At 39.6% G+C, this 19,428-nt stretch overlaps 1 protein-coding gene across 1 annotated transcript in view; it reads right to left on the bottom strand.

The window, feature by feature from the left end:
* Positions 1 to 2,755: 2,755 nt before the first annotated feature.
* The window catches only part of LOC136330982 (guanylate-binding protein 1-like), a 36,100-nt gene continuing 19,427 nt past the window's right edge, over positions 2,756 to 19,428 (bottom strand). The window contains exons 7-12 of the mRNA XM_066268716.1: positions 15,507 to 15,749; positions 14,219 to 14,499; positions 5,320 to 5,532; positions 4,807 to 4,909; positions 4,380 to 4,570; positions 2,756 to 3,266 (exon numbers count right to left, since the gene is read on the bottom strand). Coding sequence (XP_066124813.1) covers positions 4,458 to 4,570; positions 4,807 to 4,909; positions 5,320 to 5,532; positions 14,219 to 14,499; positions 15,507 to 15,749 — 953 coding nt within the window. The 3' untranslated portion in view covers positions 2,756 to 3,266; positions 4,380 to 4,457. The remainder of the gene's footprint in view (positions 3,267 to 4,379; positions 4,571 to 4,806; positions 4,910 to 5,319; positions 5,533 to 14,218; positions 14,500 to 15,506; positions 15,750 to 19,428) is intronic.

Genomic DNA, 19,428 nt, shown 5'->3' with positions numbered 1-19,428 from the left:
GCCACTGTCACTCTTCTTATTGTTTTTGTTCTCACAGCCTATGCAGGTTCTCTGCTCCTGGAGGGTTTCAATGGTGACTGCCCTTTGCTTCTTCAATTTATCATAGCCTGCAGTGTCCTCTCAGCACTGCCACTGGTCAGGACTCTGGGCTTATGTCAGGAAAGTCCCTAGAGCAATGGCAGGAACGAAAATCAACATCACGTTCTCTAGGTTTATAAAGAAGGAATAATGATGAAAATGTTTTTGAGACAGAGAGGGAGAATATTCTACTCTAAATAGTACAAGAATTTAAATAACTGTCAAATTCCTGTACTCCTCAATATGACATTAAATAATCAAATGTTAAAGTTTTATGGAGAAGCATCAGGGGTGGTGCTGGGAAGATAAACTGTTTCATGTAAGATGTTCACTCATATGCTTAAAAATATTTATTGTGTCGTTTATTATGTGCCAGGAACCATTCTAAACATCTGAGTCCACAATGAACAAAATAGGCAATGTTTCTGCCCACATGCAGCTTATATTCTAGTGGAGGAGACAGGCAATAAATATGAACAAACTGGTGATAAAAGGTAGTGATCAAGTGCTGTGAAGAGAAATAAAAATATTGGCCACTAGATGGAGCTCATCGCTTTCTTCATTTCTTTTACTTAATAATCCACTCCAAAAGAGAGATACTCTGAGTGTTATGGGGCCAGATGATTGGCACTTATTAAACATTAAAGTTGTGTTTGGGGGCCAGATGATTGGCACTTGTTCTCTTCCTGTCCCTCCCCAACTTGAATTACTTTTTTTCTTACTAAATGACTGATAAAGGGAATATGGTTAAAACATGCTGAGGAGCCATCTGAGATATCTTGAGGGAGGGGGGTTAGATCTACTCCTTCCTAAATCAGAAATTTTCTCCCCACTATTTCTTGGGTATTTAGTTTTCTGTATTTGTTTAATCTCTGTATTCACCACTAGACTAGTAGCTCCTTAAGAGAGGGACTACAACTATGTTTCCCCTCCCTGGAAAAGTATGTGGTAGATCCTCAACCAGTATTTTTTTTTTTTTTTTCAGAGACAGAGAGAGAGTCAGAGAGAGGGATAGACAGACAGGAATGGAGAGATGAGAAGCATCAATCATTAGTTTTTCGTTGCGTATTGCGACACCTTAGTTGTTCATTGATTGCTTTCTCATATGTGCCTTGACCGCAGGCCTTCAGCAGACTGAGTAACCCCTTGCTCGAGCCAGCGACCTTTGGTCCAAGCTGGTGAGCTTTTGCTCAAACCAGATAAGCCCGCGCTTAAGCTGGTGACCTCAGGGTCTTGAACCTGGGTCCTAGGCATCCCAGTCCAACGCTCTATCTGCTGCGCCACCACCTGGTCAGGCTCAACCAGTATTTTTTGAAAGAACAATCCCTGTAGATGAAGCAATTGCTGCTTTTCATGCACTCTCATCTAACTACCCAGCGACTCTGTTTTAAAGTTTGATGGTGGCAAAAATCTCTGTAATAAAAACTTGGTAAGTTTTATGAAATCCTGTCTGTCAAAGAATTCCCAGTGGGTAGGGGTGTGTGTGTGTGTGTGTGTGTGTGTGTGTGTGTGTGTAGTTGAGATATTATGTGGCACTCTTGAGTTCTGGGCAATATTTTTCCTCTTTCAATTTGGATAAAAGCTAACCCACACAATGGACATATTTTTAGTGCTCAGTGGAACTTAATAATAGGCACATGCTTTTATCATGGCTAACTATAAAGAAGTGTCTTGAACCTTCTCTACAATGAGTGAAAGGAACATCATGAGAACTGCAAGGGATTGGAATCTAACGAGATTTATGGATCATGATCTATCCCGTAATCTCTTGGTCTTAGAATGGTTTCTCAGCATAGAGATTTTTGGGAAAACAGCTGTATTATGCTTGCTTGCTTGCACTTTGCATGATTAGTACATGAGCACATGGCAGAGCCTTGTGTGTATAGTCTATGTAAGGCAATGGGTGCTTTCTCTTGGTGCGGATTGCTTGCTCACTACTGTGAGGGACCATTAGGCAGATCACTTGCCTGCCTGTTTGCCTTCCTGCCTGTTTTTCCCCCTGCCATTGCGAGAATCTAATAAATGGGAATGGCCTAGCACTTTCTGGCTCCACAGTTCATCTACCCTCTGCCCAAATCCAATGTGAACCTGCCTGGCCTCGAACACCAGCATTACAGAGATCCTGTTCATATTTTGTTGGATTTCTACCTAAGTATTTCATTTTTAAAAAACAGCTATTGTGAGTGGTATTTTTTTTTTTTCATTTTTCTGAAGCTGGAAACAGGGAGAGACAGTCAGACAGACTCCCGCATGCGCCTGACCGGGATCCACCCGGCACGCCCACCAGGGGGCGATGCTCTGCCCATCCTGGGCGTCGCCATGTTGCGACCAGAGCCACTCTAGTGCCTGAGGCAGAGGCCACAGAGCCATCCCCAGTGCCCAGGCCATCTTTGCTCCAATGGAGCCTTGGCTGCAGGAGGGGAAGAGAGAGACAGAGAGGAAAGCGCGGCAGAGGGGTGGAGAAGCAAATGGGCGCTTCTCCTGTGTGCCCTGGCCGGGAATTGAACCGGGGTCCTCCGCACGCTAGGCCGACGCTCTACCGCTGAGCCAACCGGCCAGGGCAGTGGTATTGTTTTTTAAATTTTGGTTTCTAATTGTTCATTGCTTTTATACAGAAATACAGTTGAAAATTGATTTTTGCATGTTGATCTTGAATCTTACAACCTTGTTAAACTCACTTATTTGTTCCAAGAGTTTTTAATTCCCCTCCTGTGGACACCCTGGGATTTTTCTATATAGATAATGATGGTGTCTGAGAATAAAGACAGTTTAATTTTATTCTTTCTGACCTATGTGCCTTTTATTTCTTTTTCTTGCCATATTGTACTTAGCTTTGCAGTATAACACTTAACACCTGAGGAGAGACCAGGTATCCTTGCTTTGTTCCTGAGTTGGGGCAAAGCATTCAGCTTTTCATCATGAAATATGTGAGGAGAATTTTGTGTAGATTCCTTTTATCAGCTTTAAAAAGGTCACTTTTTCTCAAGTGTAGTGACATTTTTCCGAATTCTAAAACTGCTTGAGTTATGCCATGGGTAAGAGTGTCCAGGAAAGCTTTATTCCTTAGGTTTTTAGCTTAAGATACAGCTCATCTGACTGTTATTCAGCTTATCCTTGAGATCTTCTATTTCATTCTGAAGTTGTGTGCTCTCCTGTTTGAATCCTTCCTTTAGTAACTCATTCTGTTCCTAAAAAGGGACAAATAAAGAGTGAACAAATAAACTATAGCAGTAAGCAAATCTCTAACTTCTATCTACATGTTCCCACATTCATAGTTGTTTTTTTTTAATTTCTTCTTGAAATTCTCTCCATCATTAATTTTTGTTATATTTTCTCTTGGGCATCCTAGTTCCATGATTACTTTCCCTGAGCCTCCTTTATCTAAGAAAGACTTTTGGCTTATGCCTTCTGATATATTGATGAGCTTAAATTACAAGTCTTGAACTTTTATCCCATTTATTCTATACAGCCTTTGTGAGCAATCTTAATCATATGCTTGCTTTCAAATGTTATCTATGCATTATTGACTTTTTTTATACAGACACATATACAAAGAGACTCTTATATACACATGAAAAATACAAACACATAACAAATAAAAAGTTTTCAAAATCAAATGAAATGTCTGAATCTTAGATCAGGGAATTTCATTTAAGCCTCCATGGCTTGGTGGCAAGGGTAGCAGGATATAAGTGAGGATATCAAAATTCCAAACTGCCCATGCTGTATTTCTGCACATAATTTACTCCTCAACCTGGGAGTATGGCATAGAAAGCAGTCAGGAATGGCAGACTGATACAGGTGTGAGAGTTAAGGAGTCTTTCTGCTCTTAAATTCCCTTAGAACTAGAGCCATACCAGGAGTCACAGAAAAAGTTATCTTAAATTCCTATAAGTGGTGAAGTTGACTCAGATGTCTTACCAAGCTGTGTGATCTTATAAAAGTTATTTAATCTTTTCTGAACCTGTTTCTTCTCCTAAGTCATAGGGATATAGCAGTTCTTGCTTCATATAATATTAAGAAAGAGATACAGATAAGACACTTTTTGTAATGCCTAGCTGATAAGCTACCATTGACCAAAGAATATACTGATAAAGGATTAGATGTGGTATAAATGCAAAAATAATTTTAATAACCAGACACAGGCAGGAGCCAGGTGAGGCAATCAGACAGGGATTGAAAAGTGTATGTAGGCAAGCAAGGTCCTCCTGGGCTTCATCTTCTAACAACCACACAAAGAGATCAGGGAGAGTGGAGAAAAAACAGAAAAAAAGAAACCTCAAGGTGATGTAATGAAATACCTGAAGTTTCAGATCCAGAACCCTCTCGTGCTCTGCCTTTAACTGGGCCCTCTTCATCTCCATCTTCTCAGTCAGTTGTCATATGTGTTCCTGATGACTCTTTTCTTTCTCTTCCATCATCTGCTGATTCTTCCATTGCATCTTCTTCAACATTTTTGCTGCAGCCTCTGCAGACTCAGCTTTCACACACTCTTAAAAGAGGAAATGAAGGAAAATTCATGTGGGTGACCATGCTGCTTTTTCTTTCTTGTAAACTTACCAATCGCTGTTGTTGCTGACTGTGTATGCCCTACTCTGAACTGACTTCAGTTAGTTAGAGGCATCTTTGTTCACATTGCTCTAGTTTAAGGACCCCAGGATCACCCAGCCAAATTGTTTAAATTTTAAAAGCTTTTGAGGCTATCTAGTCTCTTTACTTGCTCCTCACCTTCAATCTTTCTTTCGTTTTCTGTGAGGGTCTGGTCTGTCTGTAGAATTACATTAATCACAGACTCCTTGGACTTCAAGTATGTCTGGAGAATTTCTTCACTCTAGGACTCAGAGAAAGTGAATTAGTAATAAGAAATAGCAGTAAGTGCTTATTCCTATTTGCCCACCATACATTCCTCTAGGAATTGCTTTTCTTAGCCCTCCTGCATCTGGTGGTCATGGTGCCCAGTCACTGGTGGGTGCATTCTCCAGGTTGGCCAACTATGGCATCCTATGAAGCAGGGTCCTTTGTGGGATTGATATAAATATAAATGGACAGTCTCTGTTCTTTGACTGAAGGCTCCAGTTTTGGAGCTGTTGGGCTGTGGTCCCATGTGGGGTGAGCCTGCTGGGGAAGGAAGCCATCAGGGAGAAAGTAGACCCAAGGAAAGGAGGAGCAGGGAAAATGAGAGTGAGGGAAGTGTGGGGTTGAAGGGAGCAATGGACAGAGAGACAGATAAATGTTGGTTACCTGTATTGCCTTCCTGGATTTCCGAAGGTACTTTTTCTTTAGCTCTTCCATCTTCTGGTTTAATAAACGATAACCTCCTGGTTTAAAATAGATTCCTTGCTTTATATTTTCTTCTAGAGGATTGAAAATATCCTTAAGTAAAGCTGAGCAACGATCTGATGATGCTTTCACATTCTGTTTACAAAAGTCATCACGCTTTTTTTCTAGCTGGGCCTTTAATGTGAAAATAGGAAATAAAAACAGTGGAGAGAAGATCTTATCTTGACCTCAGAATTTTTAAAAAGACTTCTCAAAAACTAAATCTGTGACCCTTATAAAAACTTTTAGGTACCTCCACTTTCCTCCTGATTCTGTGTCTATTGAAGTCTCTTTCTCCTTGGAGGTGAAGTTCATGGCAGAGATTGCTAGCTTTATGTTAGTATTTACTTTGCCTATCTGCTGGTTATAGTGGGCCATGGACTTTTGCACTGCAGATGTATTCTTGGTCTGGGCCAAGGCTAGGGTTGCATTCTCCATGCAAAACATTTCCCCACTGGCCCTGGCTGGTTGGCTCAGTGGTAGAGCGTCGGCCTGGCGTGCAGAAGTCCTGGGTTCGATTCCTGGCCAGGGCACACAGGAGAAGTGCCCATCTGCTTCTCCACCCCTCCCCCTCTCCTTCCTCTCTGTCTCTCTCTTCCCCTCCTGCAGCCGAGGCTCCATTGGAGCAAAGATGGCCCGGGCACTGGGGATGGCTCCTTGGCCTCTGCCCCAGGTGCTAGAGTGGCTCTGGTCGCAACAGAGCAATGCCCCAGAGGGGCAGAGCATCGCCCCCTGGTGGGCAGAGCGTTGCCCCTGGTGGGCGTGCCGGGTGGATCCCAGTCGGGTGCATGTGGGAGTCTGACTGTCTCTCCCCATTTCCAGCTGCAGAAAAATACAAAACAATCAAACAAAAAAAAAACATTTCCCCACTGATGATGGCATTGACCTAGGTTCTAGATGATGGCATTGACCTATGCTCTCTACTCCTAAAAATACTTCTTTAGAAATAAACTTCTCCATCCAAAATTGGACTAATGATTATATCAGAATAAATGTGACTCAATGTAAGTCTTCTCAAGATAACAAAGGCTACATATTTCTTTGTTTTGGGGTATAATATTAAATTAGTCTGATGACAACAAGCATGTAATATGATTAGAAGCTCTGATTGTTAGCTATATGTCTATAATTAAATTATGGAAAATATGATTAGTTTATGGATAAAAGAAAAATGTTTCTCAAAACTTTGAGTTGATGGAGCCACCAGCCAGGCAGCATTCAGTTCCTGAAGGAGGGAAAACGGCGATGGAGTAGGTGGACGTTACAACTCCCACTTCCCAGAATCAAAGTGGATTACAACTTAATTTAGGAATAATCATCTTTAAAAACCAACTTTGAACTAAACTAAAAGGAATCTATAACCAAGCATCACCAAAGAAATCACACTGGGCTGGTAGGAAAGGCAGAGATGCGGAAAGGGCTGTCCTGCTCCCAGGAGCGAGGCGGCTTGAGGGTATCTCATGGTGGAGTGGGTTGCACGGAGAGTTGTGGGTCCTCAGCCACAGGATAGGAACCCCATCCTGGAGCCCCAGAGACTAGAGGGGGCATACAGACAGTATTTAGCTGAAAGAAGAGCCAGGTTACAGTTTGCGAGAGGGAGACAGAACTCTCAGACCCAGGCTCCATCTTAAAGGGACCATACAGAAAACCTTGTTCACAGCCACTTACCTAGGGCTCCAGTAGCAGGGAGCACTGAGAGGACGAGTTGTGAGAGGAGAGTGTAGTCTCAGGTGCACAGGGAGAGACAGTGGGGGACCTGTATTGGGTCACTCCCCAAATCTAAAGTAACCATTCTTCCTGGAAAAGCCAAGCCAGCAAAGGGAAGAAATTACCCCACCCATCAGAGGCTCTCCTGCTTCAGTTAGTGCAGAGAGACACTTAGAAGCAGGGGGGCGCATCAGGGACACAGGTTTTGTGTGCTGAGGTCTGGGTTACATGACCCCCCAATCTGCTGAATACCCTCCTAAGGGTGGGAGGTCCTGGCTGCCCTGGTCCTTGGCCCATGTGGCGGTGGAGGGTGGAACCTGGAGAGACCTCCCATGCACCCATGTGAGGTGGTACCCTGTGGGGCGAGGTGTCCCTTACACCGGTGTGGGGTGGATGCCAGCAGGGTGAGGGGTCTCACACCCATGGGGTGTGGAGCCTTGTAAGGGATCTTGCCTGCCCGCAAGGTGTGGAGCCCAGTGAGGCGAGGAGTACCCCACACCCATGGAGCAGCCCAAGCTGCAGCCCGTGAGTCCATGCCAGTGCCGGAGTGCCTGAAGAGGCGGAGGAAATGGGGGACTGGCGGAAAGACTACACTTCAGGAATAGAGAGGCCACACACACTGGCCAAGAGTAGATAAAAGCCAGCCTAGGAGTTTAGCTGATATTTACAATGGCATAAGGGCCCAGCAGAAGCAGCCACAAATTCTGGATGACCTGTAGCTCCAAGAAGGTTGCTAAGGGTGAGTCAGAAGCAATGACCCCCACTGGTCTGCACCAGGTTTCAGCCATTGATGTCCAAAGCTGGTATATCCTGCGGCAAGATACGGAAAGCATCAGCTCAGGACCTAACAACCCTAGTTAGAGTGGTATCTTAAGGAAAAGCTCCTCACACATGACCGAGCTAAGGCATAGAAAACGCTGTCACAAACAGCAAAAAAGGGCAGTAGAAGCAGACAGCTCACAGCAGAATACTAACAGTTGAAGCCAATTAAAGAAGATCCAGAAACAACACAAGTGAAAGCTGGAGGCAGACAACACCGTTATATTCAGCTAACTACAAAAACAATATATCCAAAGGAACAGTGTACAGAGACAAAATGGGAAGACAGAGAAATGCAATTCGAATGAATCAACAAGAGAAATCCACAGAAAAAACTAAACATAATGGAAATAATCAAGATACCAGATGCAGAGCTTAGAATAATGGTTGTTAGGATGCTCAAGGATCTTAGAGCAACAATAGATGGACATAACAAGCACCTAAACAAAGAGATAGTAATCATCAAAAAGGACATTGAAATAATAAAAAAGAATCAGACAGAAATGACAAACATAATATCAGAAGTGAAGACTACACTAGAAGTAATTAAAAGCAGGCTGGATGAAGGAGAGGATCGAATCAGCGATTTAGAGGACAAGATAAGTGAAAGGTCAGAAGCAGAACAGCAAAAAGAAAACAGGATCAAAAAGTCTGAGGAAATTCTAGCCTGACCAGGCGGTGGCACAGTGGATAGAGCGTTGGACTTGGATGCAGAGGACCCAGGTTTGAGACCCCGAGGTTGACAGCTTGAGCATGGGCTTATCTGGTTTGAGCAAAGCTCACCAGTTTGGACCCAAGGTCACAGGCTTGAGCAAGGGGTTAATTGATCTACTGTAGTCCCACAGTCAAGGCACATATGAGAAAGCAATCAATGAACAACTAAAGCACTGCAACAAAAAAATTGATTGATGCTTCTCATCTCTCTCCATTCTTTTCTATCCTTATCTACACCTCTCTTTGACTCTCTCTATTTCTGTAAAAAAAAAAAGTCTGAGGAAATTCTTAGAGAGCCCTGTGACAGCATGAAGAAAAACAACATCTGCATAATACATGTTCCTGAAGGAGAAGAGAAAGAACAAGGGATAGAGAACCTGATTAAAGAAATCGTAGCTGAAAACTTTCCTAAAGTGATGCAGGAAAAAGTCACACAAGTTCAAGAAGCACAGAAAATCCCATTAAAAAGGAGCCCAAAGAGACATACATCAAGACACATCATAATTAAAATACAAAAGCAAAGAGATAAAGAAAGAATACTAAAAGCTGCAAGAGAAAACAGTCAACCACCTACAAAGGAGCCCCCATAAGGATGACATCTGACTTTTCAATAGAAACACTTGAGTCCAGAAGGGAATGGCAAGAAATATTCAAGGTAATGCAGAACAAGAGCCTACAACCAAGATCTTTATCCAGCAAGGCTATCATTTAAAATAGAAGGAGAAATAAAAAGCTTCCCAGAACAACAACCCCCCACCCCAAACTCAAGGAATACATTACAACCAAACCAATGCTGCAAGAAATGTTAAGGGACGTGCTGTAGATGAACAAAGTTGAAAAAAATCAAGTAAAAGAGGAATGTAGATTTAAAGAATAAAGTGGAAATAAACAACTACATATCAATAATAACCTTAAATGTAAATGGATAAAATGCTCCAATCAAAAGACATAGGGTAGCTGCACAGATAAGAACACAGGACCTGTACATATGCTGTCTAAAAGAGACCCACCTCAAAACAAAAGATACACATAGACTGAAGGTAAAGGGATGAAAAAAATATTTCATGCAAATGGAAATGAAAATAAAGCTAGGGTAACAATACATTTATCTGACAAAATAGACTTTAAAACAAAGGCTACAGTAAGGGATAAAGAAGGTCACTACATAAGGATAAAGCAATCCAACAGGAAGATATAAATAACCATTATAAATATCTATGTGCCTAATATAGGAGCACCTAAATATATAAAGCAGATTTTGATGGACATAAAGGGTGAGATCAACAGCAATATTATAATAGTAGGGGATTTCAATACCCCACTAACATCACTGGATAGATCTTCAAGAAAGAAAATTAACAAAGAAACAGCAGCCTTAAAGGACACACTAAAACAACTGGATTTAATAGATATCTTCAAAGCCTTTTACCCTAAAGCAGCAGAATAAACATTTTTTTCAAGTGTGCATGGTACATTCTCTAGGAGAGACCACATGTTAGGACACAAAACAAGTTTCAGTAAATTTAAGAAGATTGAACTCATATGAAGTATCTTCTCTGATCACAATGGTATGAAACTAGAAATCAACTACAATAGAAAACTGAAAAACACTCAAACACTTGGAAACTAATCAGCATGTTTTCTAAATATCTAATGGGTTAACAATGAGATCAAGGAAGAAATAAAAAATTTCCGTGAAACAAATAGAAATGAACATACAACAACTCAAAATTTATGGGATACAGCAAAAAGAGACCTCAAAGGGAAGTTCACAGCATTACAGGCATACCTTAAGAAGCAAGAAAAAGCTCAAATATACAACTTGATCCTGCATCTAAAAGAACTAGAAAAAGAACAGCAAGTAAAGCCAGAAAAAGTGGATGGAAGGAAATAATAACAATTAGGGAGGAAATAAATGACATAGAGGCTAAAAAAACAATACAGAGGATGAAACCAAGAGCTGATTCTTTGAATAGGTAACAAGATTGATGAACCTTTAACCAGACTCACCAAGAAAAAAAGAGAGGGAATCCAAATAAAATTAGAGAGTGGAGAAGTTAACAACTGACACAGCAAAAATACAAAGGATCATGAGAAAATACTATGAAAAGCTGTCTTCCAAAAAATTAGACAACCTAAGTAAAATGAACAAATTCCTTGAAACATAGAATCTTTTAAAAATAAATCTGGAAGAATCAGAAAATCTAAACAGGCCAATTACAACAAATGAAATCGAAACAGTTATAAAAAAAAAACTCCCAACAAACAAATGCCCTGGTCCAGATGGCTTCACAGGCAAATTCTACCAAATATTTAAAGAAAAATTAACTCCTATCCTTCTCAAGCTATTTCAAAGAATTCAAGAGGAGGGAAGACTTCCAAGCTCCTTTTATGAAGCGAGCATAATTCTGATTCCAAACCAGGCAAAGACAATACAAAGAAAGAAAGTATATGCCAATAATCCTGATGAATTTGATGCTAAAATTCTCAACAAAATATTAGCAAACTGGATCCAGCAATACATGCAAAAAATCATACATCATGATCAAGTGGGATTTATTCTGGGGAAGCAAGGCTGGTACAATATTTGCAAATCAATCAATGTGATTCATCATATAAACAAAAGGAAGGAGAAAAATCACATGATAATATCAATAGATGCAGAAAAAGCATTTGATAAAGTCCAGCACCCATTTATAATCAAAACTCTCAGCAAAGTTGGAATACAGAGAACATTCCTCAACATGATAAAGGCCATCTATGACAAACCCACAGCCAACATCGTAATCAATGGGTAAAAATTAAAAGCAATCCCCTTAAGATCAGGAACAAGGCAGGGGTGTCCCCTTTCACCACTCTTATTCAACATCATTCTGGAAGTCCTAGCCACAGCAGTCAGACAAGGAGAAGAAATAAAAGGTATCCAAATTGGAAAAAAAGAAGTAAAACTATCATTCTTCAATGATGATATGATACTGTACATAGAAAACCCTAATGTCTCAGTCAAAAAACTTCTGGACCTGATATATGAATTCAGCAAGGTGGCAGGATATAATATTAATATTCAGAAATCAGAGGCACTTTTATACACAAACAATGAAGTGTCTGAAAGAGAAATTAAGAAAACAATCTCGTTCACTATTGCAACAAAAAAATAAAGTACCTAGGAGTAAATTTAACCAAGGAGGTTAAAGACTTGTACTCGGAACATTATAGAACATTGATAAAAGAAATCAAGAAAAATACAAACGAGTGGAAGCATATACTATGTTCATGGATAGAAAGAATAAACATTATTTATATGTCTATATTACCTAAAGCAATTTATAATTTTAATGCAATTTCAATTAAAATACCAATGACATACTTCAAAGATATAGAACATATATTCCAATAATTTATATGGAACCAAAAAAGAACACAAATAGCCTCAGTAATCTTGAAAAAGAAGAATAAAGTGGGTGGTATCACACTTCCTGATATCAAGTTATATTACAAGACCATGATACTCAAAACAGCTCAGTACTGGCCTAAGAACAGGCATACAGATCAATAGAACAGAACGGAGAACCCAGAAATAAACCCACAACTTTATGGACAATTGATATTTGATATTTGACAGAGGAGGTAAGAGCATACAATGGAGTAACGACAGTCTCTTTAACAAATGGTGTTGGGAAAATTGGACAGGTATTTGCAAGAAAATGAAACTAGACCACCAACTTACACCATTCACAAAAATAAACTCAGAATGGATAAAAGACTTAAATTTAATTTGTGAAATCATAAGCATCTTAGAAGAAAACATAGGCCGTAAGCTCTCCGACATTTCTCATAGCAATATATTTGCTGATTTATCTCCACAGGTAATGAAATAAAGGACAGGATGAACAATAGGACTATATCAAATTAAAAAGCTTTTGCACAGCTAAAGACAACATGAACAAAATAAAAAGAGAAACCACACAATGGAAGAACATATTCATGAATATGTCTGATAAGGGTTAATAACCAAAATTTATAAAGAACTTGTAAAACTCAACACCAGGAAGATAAACAATCCAACCAAAAAATGGGCAAAAGGAATTAATAGACAGTTCTCCAAAGAGGACATACAGATGGCCAATAGGCAGATGAAAAAATGTTCAACATCACTAATCATTGGAGAAATGCTAAGTAAAACCACAATGAGATACCACCTCACACCAGTCAGAATGGTGCTGATTAACAAAACAACACATAATACGTGTTGCGAGGACGTGGAGAGAAGGGAACCCTCCTGCACTGCTGGTGGGAATGCAGACTGGTGCAGCCACTATGAAATACAGTATAGAGATTCCTCAAAAAATTAAAAATAAAACTGCCTTTTGACCCAGCCATCTCACGTTTAGGAATATATCCTAAGGACACCAAATCACTGATTCAAAAGAAGAAATGCACCCCCATGTTTACTGCAGCATTGTTTACAATAGCCAAGATCTGGAAACAGCCCAAGTGTTTGTCAGTGGTCGAGTGGATTAAAAAGCTCTGGGACATATACACAATGGAATTCTATGAGGCCATGAAAAAGAAGGAAATCTTACCTTTTGCGACAACATGGATAGACCTGAAAACTACTAAGTGAAATAAGCCAGGCAGAGAAAGAAAACTATCATCTGACCTCACTCATTTGAGGAGTCCAATGAACAATGTGAACTAAGAAACGGAATAGAGACAGAGTTGGGATCAAAGAGACCAGAAGGGAAGTGAACAGAGGGAAAGGGGCTGAGAGGATGGGATTAGAGAAGGGAAAGAGATTGGTGAAATTATATTTACATAACACAGTGTTATAGAGAGCAGATTAAAGCAAATCCTGGTGGAAAGGGGGGAGGGTGTTGGAGGGAGGCTGGCAAGTGGGATGATGTTGGAAACACGGGTGTAGGGGGATGTATTCAGTGGGACACTTGAATCTATGTAAATGCAATAAATTAAAATCAATTAAAAAACACAAAAAAACCCACTTTAAGTCAATCAAACTAAAATTGCTCATTAAAATAATGGTTTTTTTAAAGTTTTATTCTTTTTTTAAAGAGAGCAAGAGAGGGAGATAGAGGTAGATGGGAAAAGAGAGAGATGAGAAGCATCAACTTTTAGTTGTAGCACTTTAGTTGTTCATTGATTACTTTCTCATATGTGACTTGACTAGGGTGCTTCTTCTGAGCCAGTGACCCTTTTCTCAAGCCAGCTACCTTGGGCTCAAGCCAGCGATCTTGGGCATCAAGCCAGTGATCTTTGGGCTCAAGCCAGCAATCATGAGGTCATGTCTATGATCCCATTCTTAAGCTAGTGACCCTGTGCTCAAGCTGGTTAGCCAGCACTCAAGCTGGATGAACCTGCACTGAAGCCAGTGACCGTAAGTTTTCAAACGTGGATCCTCGGCATCTCAGGTAGACACTCTATATACTGTGCCACCACCTGGTCAAGCTAAATCATTTTGAAGTTTGGTAAGAATTTTTTCTCTCATAATAAATACCTTTTTTTTTCTAGTAGTACTTTGCTTTCCGAGACCCTAACCCATATTGACATAAAAAAAAAACCTTACTGCTAATTCCTTTTGAAATAAATGGTCTACATCTTTGAAGGAATTCTTCATGAAGACTTCAATGGCCTCTTTCTCAATGGCCCTGTGCAGGTCCAGCAGCTCCTGGAGTGTTTCTGTGGGCAGCTGCACCTTCTGACCCATCTGCTGCTCATAGTGGGCAATGGCCTTTTGCACTGCGGCCGAGTTCTCTATCTGGGCCAATGCCAGGACTGCGTTCTCCATGCAGGGCAGCTCCCCACTTCGGATGGCCTCGACATAGGTCAGCACCATGCTCTTCAGTCCTACAAATAGAGAACAAATGGTAGTGTTTGTAGTAGCTAGGGTAAGGAAGCAGTCTATTCTGTGTCAATCTAATGATACCTTTTACCATTCATTTGCCTTACAACATCAATGTCCTCAGCATCACTTGGAAGCTTGCTAGCAATGCAAATCTCAGCCTCTATCCCAGATCCACTGAATTAGACCTTCCCCGGCAAGATCCTTGGGTAATATGAGCACATATCAAAGGGTGAGGACTTCTGTTCTGGATACCACAGACCTGTGTTTATTGAGTGCATGTACTTTATTCCAACCCCCATTAGGAGAGGAAATGTACCTCTCTCATTTATGTCTGTATCATCAGTGCTGGTCCATGGCAAGTATTTGTAATATCAACATTTGTGAAAAATTAAAAAGGAGTCCTCTATTTTATTTATTCTAGCAGAACACTGTCCAATAGAACTTTCTGTGATGATATTTGTGTCCTATATATGTTGTGCAGTGTTGAAGCCACGAGTCATGTGTAGGTATGAGCCCTTGAAATATAGCTGTATAATCAGGATTTTAAATTTTCTTTAAGAGATGCGGGGGAGGAGCAGAAAGCATCAACTCGTAGTTGCTTCTCATATGTGCCTTGACTGGGTAAGCCCAGGGCTTCAAAGCAACAGCACCAGCATTCCAGGTCAATGCTTTATCTATTGTGCTACCACAGGTCAGGCAAATTTTCTTTAATTTTAATTAATCTACATTTAAATTTAGGTACCCACACTTATCTAAGAGCTACTATATTGGATAGTGCAGGTCCAATGTACAAGGCCAATTTTAAGCAATAGAGCTCGTTTCTTTGTCCTTTCCTATCTTTTCTCAACCAAGAAACATGACTAATAAAATCTATTAGAAATGTTGTGTCACCCAGAGTTTACCAAAATAATAGTAAAAGATTTGCATCTTTCAAAGCTGAACTAGGTGGATGTTATTCCACCTTCCTTTAGTCTCAACACTGAGAGTAAAGACTGGAAAGAGTACTCACGAGGTCCATTGACCTCGATGCCTCCTGGAAGAGTTTTAATTTTGGAATTGTTAAAGATGTAGGAACAGAAGACTGTAGCTTGTTGCACGAATTTGCAGTTCAGCTCATCATCCTGGAGTGTCCCAAGCTGGCCTAGCTTCTCCCAGTCAGTGGGCAGATTGAAGATAAAGCATTTCCTATTTGGGAAGAACTTCTGGATACAGAGTCGAGATGCATTAAAATTTTTATCTTTTTGACTGGTACCTGGGGAAAAATTAAAAAGAACTTGCTTTAATATAGGGGCTTGGAAACTTTTTCTGTAAAGAGCCAAAGAGTAAATAAGTAAAAAAGACTTTACAGGTCAGGTAGTCTCTTTTCCAAGCATTCAGTTCTGCAATTGTAGCATGAAAACACCCACAGACTATGTGTAAATGAATGAGCGCAGCACTAGTCCAGTAAAACTCAGTTAAAGGACAGCTAGCAAGCTGTATTTACCATCATTTGCCTGTGGGCCATAGGTAAACATTTTGCCATTATCTCCGGTTATTTTGCCATTTGATTATGTTGCATACCCATCAGCCAAAGTCAAATTGTCTTCCATCACCTTCTATCTGGTTTTCTTTGTGCCCCTCCCCTACCCCACCCACCTCCCCCCGACCCCGTAACCACCACACTCTTGTCCATGTCTCTGAGTCTCATCTATGTATGGAACCATAAAGTTCTTCTTTTTTTCTGATTTACTTATTTCACTCAGTATAAAGTTATCAAGGTCCATCCATGTTGTTATAAATGATCTGATGTCATCATTTCTTATGGCTGAGTAGTATTCCATAGTATATATGTACCAAAGCTTTTTAATCCACTAACAGACACTTGGGTGTCTTCGCTATTGTGAACAATGCTGCCATAAACATGGGGGTGCATTTCTCCTTTTGGAACAGTGCAATGGTGTTCTTGGGGTATATTCCTAAAAGTGGAATAGCTGGGTCAAAAGGCAGTTTGACTTTTAATTTTTTGAGGAATCTCTATACTGTTTTCCACAGTGGCTGCACCAGTCTGCATTCCCACCAGCAGTGCAGGAGGGTTCCCTTTTCTCCACATCCTCGCCAGCACTTATTCTGTGTTGTTTTGTTGATGAGTGCCATTCTGACTGGTGTGAGGTGATATTTCCTTGTGGTTTTAATTTGCATTTCTCTAATGATTAGTGATGTTGAGCATTATTTCATATGCCTATTGGCCATCTGTATGTCTTCTTTGGAGAAGTGTCTATTCATTTCTTTTGCCCATTTTTTATTGGATTGTTTGTCTTTCTGGTATTGAGTTTTACAAGTTCTTTATACATTTTGGTTATTAACCCCTTATCATACGTATTGTAGAATGTGTTCTCCCATTGTGTAGTTTGTCTTTTTATTCTGATCTTATTGTCTTTAGCTGTGCAAAAGCTTTTTAGTTTAATATAGTCCCATTTGTTTATCCTGTCTTTTATTTCACTTGCCTGTGGAGATAAATCGGTAAATATATTGCTATGAGAAATGTCGGAGAGCTTACGGCCTATGTTTTCTTCTAAGATGCTTATGGTTTCACGGCTTACATTAAGTCTTTTATCCATTTTGACTTTATTTTTGTGAATGGTGTAAGTTGGTGGTCTAGTTTCATTTTTTTGCAAGTAGATGTCCAATTTTTCCAACACCATTTGTTAAAGAGGCTGTCTTTACTCCATTGCATGCTCTTACCTCCTTTATCAAATATCAATTGTCCATAAAGTTGTGGGTTTATTTCTGGGTTCTCTGTTCTGTTCCATTGATATATATGCCTGTTCTTATGCCAGTACCAAGCTGTTTTGAGTACAATGACCTTGTAGTATAACTTGATATCAGGAAGTGATACCTCCTGCTTTATTCTTCTTTTTCAAAATTGCTGAGGCTATTCATGTTCTTTTTTGGTACCATATAAGGTTTTGGAGTATGTGTTCTATATCTTTGAAGTATCTCATTGGTATTTTAATTAATATTGCATTGAATTTATAAATTGCTTTGGGTAATATAGACATTTTAATGATGTTTATTCTTTCTAACCAGGAACACAGTATATGCTTCTACTTGTTTGTATTTTCCTTAATTTTTTTTTAATCAATGTTTTACAATTTTCCGAGTACAAGTCTTTAATCTCCTTGGTGAAATTTACTCCTAGGTACTTTACTTTTTTTTTGGTTGCAATAGTGAAGGGAATTGTTTCCTTAATTTTTCTTTCTGACAGTTCTTTGTTGGTGTATAAAAATGCCTCTGGTTTCTGAGTATTAATTTTATTTATTTATTTTTATTTATTCATTTTAGAAAGGAGAAGGGGAGAGAGAGAAAGAGAGAGAGAGAGAGAGAGAGAGAGAGGAGAGACACAGAGAGAGAAGGGGGCGAGGAGCTGGAAGCATCAACTCCCATATGTGCCTTGACCAAGCAAGCCCAGGGTTTTGAACTGGTGACCTCAGCATTTCCAGGTCGATGCTTTATCCACTGTGCCACCACAGGTCAGGCCCTGAGTATTAATTTTATATCCTGCCACCTTGCTGAATTCCTTTATCAGGTCCAGTAGTTTTTTGACTGAGACTTTAGGGTTTTCTATATACAATATCATATCACCTGCAAATAATGATAGTTTTACTTCTTCTTTTCGAATTTGGATGCCTGTTATTTCTTCTTCTTGTCTGATTGCTGTGGCTAGGACTTCCAGAACTATGTTAAATAAGAGTTGTGAAAGGAGGCTCCTCTGCCTTGTTCCTCATCTTAAGGGGATTGCTTTTATTTTGCCCATTGATTATGGTGTCGGCTGTGGGTTTTTCATAGATGGCCTTTATTATGTTGATGTATGTTCCCTGTTTTCCCACTTTGCTGAGAGTTTTGATCATGAATGGGTGCTAGATTTTATCAAATGCTTTTTTTGCATCTATTGAAATTATCATGTGGTTTTTCTCCTTCCTTTTGTTTATGTGATGAATCACATTGATTGATTTGCAAATATCATACCAGCCTTGCCTCCCCAGAATAAATCCCATTTGATCTGATTATGGTGTATGATTTTTTTTAATATATTGCTGGATCCGGTTTGCTAATATTTTGTTGAGGATTTTAGCATTTATATTCATCAGGGATATTGGCCTATAATTTTCTTTCTTTGTGTCGTCTTTGCCTGGTTTTGGAATCAGAATTATGTTCGCCTCATAAAAGAAGCTTGGAAGTCTTCCTTTCTCTTGAACTTTTTGAAATAACTTGAGAAGGATAGGAGTTAGTTCTTTTTTGAATATTTGGTAGAGTTCACTTGTGAAGCCATCAGGCCCAGAACTTTTCTTTTTGTGTGTTTTTTGATAACTGTTTCAATTTTATTTGTTGTAGTCGGTCTGTTTAGGTTTTCTGATTCTTTCAGATTGATTTTTGGAAAATTGTATGTTTCAAGGAATTTGTCCATTTCATCTAGGTTGTCTAGTATTTTGGCATACAGTTCTTCATAGTATTTTCTTACAATATTTGTATTTCTGTTGTGTCAGTTGTTATTTCTTCACTCTCATTTATAATTTTACTTGAGTTCTCTCTCTTTTTTTCTTGGTGAGTCTAGTTATAAATTCATCAATCTTGTTTACCTTTTCAAAGAACCAGGTCCTGGTTTCATTGATTCTCTGTATTGTTTCTTTAGCCTCTATGTTATTTATTTTCACTCTGATCTTTATTATTTCCTTTCTTCTACTACCCCTGGGATTTACTTGCCCTTCTTTTTCTAATTCTTTTAGGTTCAGGGTTAAGTTGTTTATTTGAGCTTTTTCTAGCTTCTTAAGGTATGCCTGTAATGGTATGAACTTCCCTCTCAGTACTGCTTTTACTGTGTCCCATAAATTTTGATTTGATGTATGTTCATTTTCATTCGTTTCTAGGAATTTCTTTATTTCTTCTTTGAAGTC

Source organism: Saccopteryx bilineata, chromosome 3 (genome assembly GCF_036850765.1).
Source record: "Saccopteryx bilineata isolate mSacBil1 chromosome 3, mSacBil1_pri_phased_curated, whole genome shotgun sequence".
Classification (NCBI taxonomy): domain Eukaryota; kingdom Metazoa; phylum Chordata; class Mammalia; order Chiroptera; family Emballonuridae; genus Saccopteryx; species Saccopteryx bilineata.
This window is presented reverse-complemented; position numbering and strand designations above follow the sequence as displayed.